Here is a 13,830-nt window from a genome sequence, read left to right on the forward strand (position 1 = left end):
GTATTTTGTTGATTCTTCAAGAAATGGAATATGTTTATATGTTTAAATACATACAATATTTTAATTTTTAACAATTTCATTCTGGCCAATATGCAGAGTGAAATAATTACTTTCCATGGTTTTGAAGATCATATTGATACAGGCTAAAATCATATACTGTTCATGAAGCATATCACAAACTCCTATTCAATTGCAATTACAAATTCTTGTTTACAAGCAAAAAATTTGCCATCTTGCTTGCCTAATAAAATAATTTCTGGTTTTCTTTTCTCAACTCAAAGGAGGTCTCTTGAGGTTTATTTCCCATTAACCTCTTGGTCTAGAATCCTACTTATGTTCTGCTCCAGAAGTCTGTTTTTCTTGAAGTTCAAAGTATTCAAGTGGCCTTACCTCGAAGTCTCATTAAAATCAATATATTTCCCAAATTACATGTTCACTTTTCCCTAAGCATATGCTGCTTTTAGCTAAGCTTCCTGTATTAATACCTCACCAAAGATAGCTAACTTCTTGTAGCTTCATGTATCTTGAATCTAGAGGATAAAGGGTCTTCTAGAGGGAAAAGTCAAATGACGTATTTCCAGGACTATACTTGGCAGGAGTTTGTCATTCCATAAATATCTATGTAATTAAGATCTCTATCACCATAGGCTGCATGCCTATTTTAATGATCCATAAAACCACTGTGCCTGGATTCACACAGGTGGGAAACTAAATCCTGGCAAACTACATTTCAGTGAGCCAGCCTTTCTTCTGTCAACTTCCCTGTTCACAGAAACATTTCTATGTCATGCAGACAATTCCCATATATGCTGCAATAAGGATTGTTTAACTATTTGGTCATTGAATAAATAAAATGTGTGTTTACATCATGCATTAAGCTTTATATCATGATCTATAAACCGCAGTGGTTGAATTGTGTTCACATCAAACAAACCAAATTATAATTCAGTGCACTGTGTGAACTAAACACTTGGCATGGCTACAGGTCAAGAGATTTGGATTTATTTTTGTATTTGATAAATTCCAGAAATCCCTGCAATAGTTCCCTCCAGAATCCCCTATCTACAAGAAACTTGGGTGTGAGAAATTCTGTGAACAAAATTCTTAAATTTGTTCTGAAGGCATGCAGATAGTACATAGGACCAAAGAAGACGAAAAAATCCAGAGCACTTCTGCAATTTTATATGAGTTGCTGTAGTTTCCAACAACCAAAAAAGGAAAGACATAAAATATATTTAGGACTTCAAATCCAACAGAGGTTAGGAAATTGTAGGGACTATAACCCAAAAGATGAAGATAATCTGCATCAGAGGAAATCTGTTAGCACCAGAGATTTCACAGGGTAGACTCTATAACAGAAGATTAATCTTCCTTGCTGAGGTTTAAATATATTTTTTTTTTAAAAAAAATGGCATGTGACAAATCAATGTGTAGGGACTTAAATCAGAGCCTGGAGAAATTTCAGAATAGCTGTTCCAGTAGATTTGATTGAATTCTGCCTTCTTTTTACTATGTTTTGTGTTTCTGATGCTTTTGCTACTATTTTAAAAGAATTACTGCAAAAGTGTGAGCTGTATGTTACTGTTTTTATGGGATCGAGCATAACTCTGGCTTGTTTCAAGCTTCCCAAAGTTTTGCTTTGATTGCAGAGGAGGATTAAGGCGAGTATTTGCTATTTCAAAAGGCACTCTGGTTAGGACTTGCTGAAAGGAGTTGCACAGGTTGCTTGTAAAATATGTATTCTGCTTATGGTATGACTCAGTAAAAGTAGTAAAGCAAGATTCCCGGCCCTTGTTGCTCCATCAGCTATGCCTCCTCTCCATTTCAGATGATTCCTTTGGTATTGTTATGAAAGACATTAAGGGAGACAAGACTAATTAAAAATGGAGCATTTCCTTGAAAAGCCTAAAACCTGGCCTTGTGTGTGTGGTGTGAATAAAAATGAAAGCCAATCTGCTAAAAGCTTTTGACAAAATATATAAGCAGTATAAGTTTCCTGCATTAAATGGATTTGGATTTTCTTTGAAATTAACATATATTTTCTACTACTTTCCTATTTTTTTTCCAGAGGACCCAATCTCAAATGCCCACTTTCTCCCTTGCTTTTTGTTGTTTGCATGGAATGCTTGGTTTATGCTATTAGACAACATAAGATTTACAGAGTAGTGCATCATTTTGGTTTTATCTGCAGATGGTATTCTTTGTTTCTAAACCTCATGCTGCTATTTCACTATTGGTGCAAATGATAGCTTTAATAAAATAGCAGGATATTCTATTAACAAAAAATGATTTTTTAAAAAAAATTAGACTCCATTAGACTACATTTGTATAGAAAAAGAAAAATGCTAGAACAGCATTTTGTTGAAGATGTAATAAGGGCAATGCTTCTCTAAAATACATTTTTTACAATGATCTATACTTACCAAGTTTTGGGAGAAAGTAATAGACTATATAAATGTGACAAAAGCTAACATTTTCAGAGGATAATATTCTCTTGAATTACATACTTGTGCCTGGAATTGGACAACATAAGTGGATTTTCTGTGTCCTTATTATAGATAAAAGACTCATATTGCAACTTTGGAAAGATGAATGTAAGGCTCCACTTACTCAATGGATTGAAGACCTGATTACCCCATCTGTGAGTGGATTGCCTATAAATGCAGACTTTGTATGGATAAAAAAAGGAGTCCCTGTGGGTTTTACTCCATTAGTCATAGCTGACTTTCAGGGGTGGTGCTCATCTGTGTTTCTTTAAGCCATTGAGCCAGTGCTGTCTGAAGATGTTTCCATGATCATCTGGCCAGCATGACATCATGTCACAGAGCACAAAGCATATGGCAAAACAAGGAACGCCATTACCTTCCTACTGAAGTGGTACCTATTTATCTACTTGTATTTACATGCTTTCAAACTGCTAGGTTGGCAAGAGCTGGGGTAAGTAATGGGAGTGCATTCCACTGGGCAGTGGTGAGACTCGAACTGTAGGATCATAGACCTTCTCCAGCATCTTCTAAGCCACTGAGCCTCTTGTATGGATAAATGCAAGGAAATATGGGAGCAATTTATACAAAGTACAGTAGGTTGAAAAACACAATAATCATACAGACACGCACACACACTTTCATGTTTGCATTTGATAATTCTATAGATAATTGTAACTTTATTGTTCTAAGACCATATACTCTATACATTTATTTTTTCTGTTGCATTTTTATTTTACAAGCACTTGTTTATTTTTTAATAATGTATCTTTTGTGCTTTGCTTTTTCCTTTTGCTGCCATTATTTTAAAAGCAATAAAATGTATTTTAAAATTATAGCAATACTATTGCATTAGAATTTGAACTTGCCTTCAAACCACCTCATAGAATACTTTAAATTATTTAAAATAAAGCAAAACAAAACCAGACAGAAACAAGCAGACAATTGTATACACATTCATGAGGACAAATACACAGACTGCCTTTATTGGGGGCAAGAAAAAATAGAAATTTCTGCTTCTTCTAGAAAGGAAAGGGGAAAATCTGTTAGTTTAGATAAAGTGAGTTTGTTAGAGATTAAATAGCCTTTTGTCTGAGGTGTATGGTTTCCTGCCTAAGCAGGGGTTGGACTAGAAGACCTCCAAGGTCCCTTCCAACTCTGTTATTCTAGTTCTAGTTAACTAAACATGCTCTGAATCAGTACACTTAGCAAATAACCAATTTGAGACAGAAGGACTGCTCCATGACTGACATTCTATGCAGTCAGATATTGACCAGTTTAGAATAAGCAATTATTGGCTGAATGACCACTCTTTGAACTCCAGACTAACCAGCATATAAAAGATCATGCAAAAATCCCAAGGGTGCTTTTTCAAGAGGCGGTTTCTGGTTTTTCTTTGAAGACATTTCTGAAGAAGCTTCTTGGATAAGAAGCAAAATGTAAAGAAAAACCAGAAAGTCCAATTGCCTCTTGAAAATGCACCTTTGGGACAACCATGACCTGGAGGACTGAAAATCTCCATAGACATCATTTGAGAAAGCCAGATGGTTTTTAAAAACAGTGCAGAAATAATGGCTACCTTTAAAATATGCAATGAATGTTTAGCAATTGGCTGATGTTGTAGCATATCTCAATGATTGTTTACAAACATGCAGTCTGAAATGAGTTTCAGAACTTTGAAAAGATCCTGAGAATACAAAGCTGTTGTTTATTGTTTTTCTCAATGTATGTCTCCTACCAAAATAAGCTATAATCAATCAAAATTATTATTTCTTTGAAAGCGGAGTTTGGTCAAAACTAATCATATGAATAATCAATATCGGTAAAATCTAAGACAATTTCATGTAACGTTTATGCTGAATTACTGAAAATGCTACATTAATTGCATACTGGAAATATCCAATATCTCCATTTTAAAGTATAATGTACACATGGGGAAATAATGAACAGAATATCTCACTATTGGACTTGCAGTTAGACTCCTGCTTCTAATGAAGGTCAGAAGCCTCCTAGATCTTATAGACAAGAGGGTTAGGACATTTTTTTCCCAATCAGTTTATCTTACTATCAAAGGTTATAATCAGGGTTAGTCCAAGTTGTTCCCTTGCCTGAAGCAGAGCAACAAATGGGTAGTTCCTCTAACACATGAGGCAGAAAAATCACAAAATACATCTTTCCATCCTGGCAGTAAAAATACAGAACAAAAAAAAAAATCAAAGGAAAAAAACATAAATGAAATAACTAACAATTTACTTCCTTTCATCCCACCCATCTTCTGTTTAAAGTAGATTTACTCTGATTCCTGATAGAGGTGGCTTTACTCTAGGTTCATGAATATATATACAAGCAAGAAATAAAATAATATGTAAATAGAGTGCATAAATACAATATAGAAGATACTTTGCAAACTATACCTATTTAAACAATTTTTACTTAAATGTTTGGAAACATTTGATTGCTGTAAATGGGAAGCATCCCTAGAACTCAAACTCAAATTATCATCATCATCATCATCATTCATCATCTTCATTATCGTTTTAGCCATTGTCTATCAACTGCAGGACGAAGGCCTCTTCCGCCTGTTTCCACCTAATACGGTCTTTGTTTTGAGCTTTGTTTTGCCAATTGGGCCCGTAATACTTGATGTCATCCATTCATCTTGTTTTAGGTCTCTTTCATAGATGCTTTATAATTTAAACTGTTATCCATTATATAAATAAATAATCCTTTATATAAAAAATAATGGCTATATTCTTGTTTATTTGCAAAATCTATATAAATAAATTGAGAAGGCCACTTTCCCTCTCAGTTCTAAAAACTAGAACTAAATCCATAGATTATTGGTCTACAGGTAAGCCATTAATTGCAACCATAACTGGAAGCAGAATTTCTATTATTAAGTAAGGTGGTTGCTAAATGAGCTGTGCCCAATTTTATGTTTTTTTTTGCTCATGGTTATTAATAATTGAAGTTGTTAAGTTGAATCATGTGACCATTAAGCAAATCAGCTTTCCCCATTGATTGGCTTGTCAACTGGAGAGGTCGCAAATGTCAATCACATGACCCTGGAAATGCTGCAACCATTATAAATACATGCCAGTGGTTAAGCAGGTGAATTTTGATCGCATGACCGCAGAGATGCTACAACAGTCGCAAGTGTGAGGACCATTTGTAAGTCACTTTTTCAGCGCTGTAATTCTGAACAATTGCTAAATGAATGGCTGTAATTCAAAGACTACCTGTAAATCTCATGTATAACCAATACAAGCCAAAATGGATTACAGCTGTTTTCCTGTACTTAGATAGTAAATCCCATAAGATTTACCTCCAAACAAACATATTGGAAATTTTCCAAGGTGACCTTTAAGCATGCACTGTTTCCCCTTTGATTACAGAGATATAATTTGATTTAATTTGTACAGATGCTGGCACCTGTTCTACTAAATACCTCTCATATCCATTAAATATTTTTAACTCCTAAACCAAAATAAAAAACCATAAGAAAAACAAGGTTGTAGATAGAATGATTGCATTCTTGAAAACTAAAACAATGCAGCAATGAATCGCCAGATTATCCTGGCAGATATGTGTTGTTTGGTTCATTTAAATCTTGTACAGTTTTTAATTAAAAATGGCTCCCAAATTAAATTCAGCTGTGTGTTTTTAAAGGGGACCGCAAGAATTATATAATGTCTTTAGAATGGCTATCATTTTTATCTGTAAATGTAGAAAGTGCAAAATCTAAATGACTAAAAACGATTTTGAAGAAGTTCAGTCTCAAATATTTTGCTAGATCTAAGAATATTTGACAAGGGCTCCTGAGTTTCTCTCTTCTTTTCTGTTCAGGATTCTAACAATGGTGTGATAAACAAAAAAAATAGTGGGTACAACTTAGAGATGCACTTTCTTTTGTGCTAGCACTATTGAAACTGCAAGTATCACAAAATTTCAATCCTTCTCTCTTGCTCATCTTTTATTCCGCTGAACTCCTCCTTTCTTTTCCCACTACTGTGCCATTTTCTTCCAGCTAACAGTTGGATTTCTAGGCCATGCATGGCTGATCTAGAGTAGCCATGAATGGGTTGCTGAACTCATTCTTTATCTTGGATTCTCTGCTTCACCTTTCTGTTGCACTCTTCCTCTTTTGCTTGCTTTTCCTAAATGACCAATGCATGTTTGTAAAGATGGTGCTAGTAAGGTAAAATGTACTCCATGCCCGTCTTCAAAGCATAGACACCTATTAGTCAAATGTGCCCTAGAATGAAGACACATAGGTATTCTTACGTTATGCAAAGAAGCTGGTTACCAAGATAGCTTCATAAGACTCATTCATAATATTGTCTGAATAACTTAAAACTAATATGCTTACAAAAAGATACAGGTCTTATGGAGATATACAAAGGCAAGTTATAATACAGAACAAAGAATGAGGTCCAGGTTGAGTAATAACAAGCTTGACCCAAGCTGTGTGCAGATGCAGAGCTTCTGACAGAAAGGTCTTAATGAAGACCTTGGTAGGAATAAGAAATGGGTTGTCTTGTTCCAGGCCTGACAGTAAATGTATTTTGAGTTCCATATTGTGGATTAACACGGAAAGGCCTAAACAGAAGAAATATAAAAAAATATTATTAGTCCAATAGAAATTCGTAGCAATAAATAAAGACCTGTGATTCAATTAAGAGGTATATTTCATTCTAAGTACAAGAAAAAAATGTTGAAGGAAGAAATTTTTCAAATCAATACTATCTGAGATTTTGTTAGCAAGATAGCTTTTGATTACCAGAAACACAGACAGCGAATATGAAATACTTAATACAGATTTTTTTTGGCATAATGGCTTTCTCAGCTAAATTCTAATAAAAGTTATCTTACCGATATAAATAATAATCTGGATGGTTTGAATATTTTTGCTTCTCTTTCAAAAATAACTAAAATGCCAGTCTACCTGGAAACAATAATTCTGTTGAATTACATAAATTTCTTGGTACCCATATCTTCTCTCTAAATATAATTTGAAATGAACAGCTGCACAGATCAGTCACCCACTAGCAATACAGTATTTTCCTCTCAATTGAGCTCTTGCTGATTTTGACAGAGATCTTAGCTATAGGAATAAGTGTGGAAGAAGCAGGCATTTGGCTGAAGTGGTAGTCATCTGGTCACCTGATTGAATAACTTGATTTGAAATGGAAAATAACTCTACCTAGAGCATCGTAATTCTAAAAAGGAGAAAAAAAACAGATTGCTTACATTATACTGGACAAAAGAAACTGCTGAATGTCAGCCTGCATGCTGACTTCTGGCCAAAATATTTCCATGCAGCCCCTACTTACATTACAACTCCTATATTTATGACAAATAAAACATACCTGCCAGAGGCATTGGTGGAATAGTCTCCATTTGGGCTTTTATATGGAACATCATTGACAGAAATATTGTAAGTTATAATTTTTCCAGGTATTTCCAAGGATACTCTTCGACCCTGTGTACCATTGGGAACATTTCTGTGAGAATAATTTGCTCGATGAATCCCTTCCACAGCTGAAGAGTTGTAGCCATAGGAGTTAGGTGTGCTCATACTGCGAGCAGACATAGCTGTCCTACTATATAAGTCATCAGTCTCTGATAGATAAAGACGTTTTTTAATTAGGGGGCGGCTATTGGAACAGCTACTAAGGTAATTGGAGGTAGAGCTGCCACCTGGATAATGGTGACTATAGTCACTAGGCCTTTGGACTGCTGATGTCAGAGAATAACTGTTGCCATGGTTATAGCTTGAGTTGTTGAAATTAAGTTGCATATCTGAGATCTGAATATCTGAAGACAACTTTGGGATTTCAGAGGTATCATTGCTGAACTCTGGTGGTGGAGGAATTATTTCATAATTGAATCCTTCTTCCACCTCATCATTCTTAACTGTATGGTTTTGGGGTGGAGGGGAAAAGTGAAAAGGACTTTTGGATGTGCTCAATAGATCTTGCTGCTTCAAGTGACTGGAATTTGAGTTGTGAAGCAAAATAGAAGAACCACACTTATTTGATGAAAGACTCTGAGACTCAGTTATCTCCCTGAATTTCATTGTACTCCTGCATTGTTCAGTAGTGTTGGAAAATATTTGTGGCATATTTTCACTTTGTTCTGAAGAACTCCTGACATTATTGTTGGATGCATTTGATCCATTACACTGCTTACTTTCAGAGACTGCCAATAAGTCCTCATGTGGGAACTTTGGGACAACCTTGATAGTGTTGGGTTTTGAATTGCTGTAATAAATGGTGGATAAGCCATTCTCTGATTGGCTGCTATTGTTCAATTTGAGCTGAGGTTTCTCCAATAAAGAACTATTATTTTGAGAGGCAGAAGCAGAACATTTGACTCTATTGGCCCGCTGTTGTGCAGCCAAAAGAAGAGCCATTGGAGACCCTTTCTCTATTTTTTCTCCTGTAACAGGATGAAACAGAATATCATTGCTCGGTTGCTTTGCATTCCTAGATAGTTTGGATGTTGTTGAGGGCATGTTTCCAGTAGAATCTCTTTGATTTTCATTATTACATGAGCTGCTGAGTCCATCATGTGCAGCTTGGGAAGAAATTGCAGAGACAAGGCTGTCAACAGGTTCCAGTCTCGACGTATGAGTCGTATATTGCACAGAGAGATCCTTGATGGGAGAAGCAGTCTGTGTGAGTAAGGTAACCTCAGAATTAGAAGAGGAAGATGTAGCTGGACCCAAATGTCCACTTTTGTTTTTTAAAGATGAAACTGGTGACTTGCATGTTTGGACAGGTGCACTAGGCATTGTTGGTTCTTTCTCTGTACCTTCCAGTTTTGCTGTCGAAAATTTCAACTCACCATTATTGACCTTATTGCCAGAAAACTGAAGAGTAACTTGTTTTCTTGTTTCTGGATTATGTCTCAGGTTTGCAAGTGCCAAAGGTGGGCCTCCTTCCTTGACTGGACACAATAAAGCTTCCAACTCCTCTTTCAGTTTCATAGCACAGTTTTCTTGAGTGGTGGGAAATTTGTCTGTAGTTGAGAAAGCATCTTTGGTGAAAGATTTAGCTGGAGAATTATTGGCACATTTATTTTCTCTCTTCTCATTCTCGGCTCCTTGTGATAAACGTGTTTTTTTCACATCATGCTTAACTAGTTTTAATTCATCTGTAGTAATATTGTTGCTATCAATATCTGTGCCTTTAGCTTTAGAAACTGTAATCCTTTCAGCTGGTCGGTCTTCCTTTCTACAAGTTGAGGACAGTAGGGTTGACAGTTCATTCTTCAACTTATCTAAATTGCAACGTTCTTTCCAGATATCATCATCAGACGATGCATGATCTGGAGATGAAAATTCTGTTCTTTCTTCAGTGGACCAAGATAAATTTTGTTTTTTCTTCCGTGGGCGACTTTTGGAATCTGATATTTCAGATTCTGTGGCTAAAGCAGAATGCTTTTCCATAGTAGTTTTGGCTCTAGCTTCTGCCTCTGCGTAAACTATGGTAGCAGATTGTACAGTAGGTGACAGACTGTCAGGTGCCATTCTAAGTAAATATTCTTTGGGACTGGAGTCTTTTTCTCCCGAAGAAATTGATGATGTTCTCATGGGGGTTGGAGGGGGTACTTTTAATGATTTAGGGAAAATGAGATGAGGCTCTGGGCTGGATTGTGGTAACTGTGTCTCCTTGTGAATAGGTATTGCTGGAGAATTGAGAGAAGTCTCTGATTTCCATTTGGACACACCATTTGAGAAGAGTTGTGTATGAACTGGTAATGAAAGTGGAGGAATAGAAGATACTGTAGTATCCATAAAATCTGGAGGGGGGAGAGGAGGGGGAGGGGGAGGAATGAAGTCTGGTGGAGTTGGAGTACTGGGAGAAGACACATTGGAATATGGGAATGACGATGGAGCCATAGTTGAAAGACATGGAACTGGCAATGCTGGTGGAGGTGGAGGTGGAGGTGGAAGAGTCATTGGTGGTGGAGGTGGTGGAGTCATTGGTGGTGGAGGTGGAGGAGTCATTGGTGGTGGAGGTGGAGCTACCATGGAAGGTGGAGGTGGAAATACCAAAGAAGGTGAAACTGGTGGTAAATCAACTGAAAGTGGTGGTGGTGAAGGAGGAGGAATTGAAGGTGGTGGTGGAATGTTGTCATCATCCAAATAATCCTCCCCAAATGCCTTTGTCCTCAGGTCAATTACTGAATTGTACTTTCTATAACTGCCATTGATTTGTGAACCTAGGAAGAAAACAATAGACATATATAAATATATTGCATTGCTCTCATTTTCCATTGGAAAGAGTAAATTTATCTAAGTGAATATTTTTTGTTGGACCATATTGAGAAATATATTCAGCAGGTTTTGAAAGGAATAAGAGAAAATAGCTCCACACCCTATGCCCTGATCATCAGAAAACTCAGAAAAAAAACAAGTACAATTCCATTTATAATGCCTTCAATTTTTGGTTTTCAGTTGATTTTCTTTAAGATGCTGCAGTAAGTTAACTGATGTTTTTATAATGGAAAATGGAAGTTTCAGATGCTTTTTCTAATTTAACAAGTGGGAAGTTCTTTCGGGGAAGCTCATTTGGGTCCTAAGAGGCAAATTATGAAAGGACATAATCACTACTGCAGCAACCATGTCAAATTTTTCAGTCATACTTAAGAGAGCAGTATGTGCTCACATGGTGACTGGAATCTCTATTGAACAATAAAAAGATATATTCCTGTAATAGGAGACATATCTATAATTTGCAATTGAATCTGTTCCTTTTGATGCAGGAGAGTAGATTTCTGTAACCTGCCTTCCCCCAAATGATTGCATTGGAGGAAGGCAGGATTGCAAAATGTAGAAGGCAAAATCCCAAGATGACCAGAGGACATTCTGGATGTGAACTTTGAGCTGCATCCGTAAACATCTGTAGAACCTTATGTCGGGGAAGCCGCCATTGCATAAGAGCCAAGCTAAAAGCAAAAAGCTTCTGCCCCCATGGGAAACAATAATTCGTGATTACAGACAAGAAAGCCCAACAAATGACACAATTTATTCTGGATAACAGCAGGAAGGAAATTTGGTCCCTGTCGTCTGGAACAGCATCCCGCCAGAGACACAAACAGAACTCTCTCTGTGGGATTACATGTCTTTTATTACTAATATCTGAGTCTGTCAGAGTGAGTCTGTATCTGTAGTGCCAGAAAAACCAAATATGAACAGCCTACAGATGTTATGCTATTACGAGAACCTGGTTTAAATCATTTAATTAAAGTTAGTTCAATTTCTTGCTGTAATATTAAATTCTAAATAAAAATGTTAACAACATGCACTCTTCTGTATATTCCAAGTCATGCACCGATGGGGAAAGAGAGGGGGGGAGAGAGAGAGAGAGAGGAGAAGTAATGTGCCAGCGATGAAAGGATTTGGTCCTGTCTAGAGATCTTCCTGGGCTAATAACAGTTTTGAGGAGAGAAATAAAAATAACCCCACAAAGGAAGGGTGTACAACATCACCTCAGATCAATCCAGATCAGTTCAGTTCAATGGCAACCAAGTCAGATATATTAGTCTACCAGTGTAAATGGCACATTTAGTGCTGCTTGAATGATCTACAAAAATATTTAAAAGGAACAACATAATTGATTACACTAGCTCTTGTATGAAACTACACACAGCAGCCTACTTATTTGGTATCCAGGAAATGTTCCTTCCAGAGATGGCACAGATAATAGAGCTTTAGAGACTGGAAAGCATATAAGGAGTTGCTACAAAGAAGAACAAACAAAATACATTTTTTTTTCCTGATTCTCAGCAAACAGGAACGGTGGCAAAGTAGATCTGCTCATTAACAAGGAAGTAACTGTATATGTTTAAAAAAAGTTTACAAATTGCCATGGCTACCTGACTACAAAAACGAGCTGAACTTGCTTTCAAGAGGCTGATTTAAGTTAATGATAGCTCCCCTCAACTCTGTGCCAAACCTTCCTGTTAGCAATGCTAAATATTTTCCATTTGTTGTAAATGCTTTGAAAGGTCTCAGAGTAGGAAGGGCAGAAATCTAAAACTGAGTTCATAATCTTAAAGATAATGTTTATTAAAAAATAAAATATGATAACAGAATGTTGGGGGTATTGAAAAGTTATCAGATAGCAGATTAAAAATCTTGGTTGTCTTTAAAGTGATCTTCCTTATGCCCTACCTAGCAAAACTCATGTCCTAAATGCATAGATAATGTCTCTGCACTAAATGCCCCAGTTAAAGAAAATGTGATCAAGAAACTTTATGGTAATTAAGAGTTGACACTGACTTGATGGGATGTATTCAATCAAACAGACAAACAAAGATTACCTATGACAGAGAAGCAGTTTTGTAAGCTTCATGCAATTCAAAAGTTCTGGCTACAGGAAGATTGTACTTAGCTGTAAAGGGGATGTGGATGGCTAAAGACATTTCTTTCCATTACTGGCATCCTGAGCAATAGGCACAACTAAGCATTGTTGTGCCGCATATTTGTCAGTAAATTTAAATTCAGATTTTTTTAAAAAAAATCTAGTAGGTTGTTAGCTATTATCAGTTATGGAATACAAGTAGTAGGATTCTACTTGATTGATTAAAACTGCCAAAGGCTAAGATATAAATTGAGACACTGATATTAAGATCCTTTTTGGCTCAAACATGATGAGTTCTTTTTTTTTAAGCAGATAATGTCATATAATAATTAAATATACAGATTATTTATTTATGTAGGAAATTGCTCTGCCACAGGGAGGCTGTTTCAGTAACAACAATCCCAACAATCACACAAGCATATCTTAAAAAAATATATAAAGGTCTAACAGCTGGCAACTTGGGACGGCAGCACCTCTGAAGGCCAATAGAAATTCCCAAATGACAACTACTTTCTCCCTTCCCCTGCCTGAGGTCTCAGCTGATCCCATACTCTGAACCCAACTGGACACATTTCAGAAAGGGGAACATCCCTCTCCCCTTCTTAAGGCCTCAGCCAGGTTTCGGTAACACATGCCAGGTCATCCTGCTCCTCCCTGATAAGACCACAACTAAGGGAGTTTTATTGTTAATCAATGTAGTATTAAGCAGCAACAGTTAAAAATCCAGGCTTCTGTAAGTCTCCTGACCAGGCCTGGGCTAGAGCCCATTTATCGGTACTAAAAATGATGAAGGCCTTCCCCACAAATGGACCTCCCTCTGTCTCCCATCAAAACATTCCATGCTGTCACCATCACCATCAATAAACCAATGTATTAACCTTCTCTACATTTTCCTCCCAGCTCCAGACTCCCAGCTCTCAAAGCTGAAGATCCTTCCATCTGTTCCTGCATATCAGACATCCCACTTCCATCCC

General features: G+C 36.6%; 1 protein-coding gene across 1 annotated transcript in view; it reads right to left on the reverse strand.

The window, feature by feature from the left end:
* Positions 1-6,435: 6,435 nt before the first annotated feature.
* Positions 6,436-13,830, reverse strand: part of C3H6orf132 (chromosome 3 C6orf132 homolog) — a 44,646-nt gene continuing 37,251 nt past the window's right edge. Inside the window, exons 4-5 of the mRNA XM_026675185.2 lie at positions 7,853-10,712; positions 6,436-7,082 (exon numbers count right to left, since the gene is read on the reverse strand). Coding sequence (XP_026530970.2) covers positions 6,983-7,082; positions 7,853-10,712 — 2,960 coding nt within the window. The 3' untranslated portion in view covers positions 6,436-6,982. The remainder of the gene's footprint in view (positions 7,083-7,852; positions 10,713-13,830) is intronic.

This window comes from Notechis scutatus, chromosome 3, assembly GCF_049901735.1.
Source record: "Notechis scutatus isolate UNSWTSFEM ecotype Mainland chromosome 3, rNotScu1.2, whole genome shotgun sequence".
NCBI lineage: Eukaryota > Metazoa > Chordata > Lepidosauria > Squamata > Elapidae > Notechis > Notechis scutatus.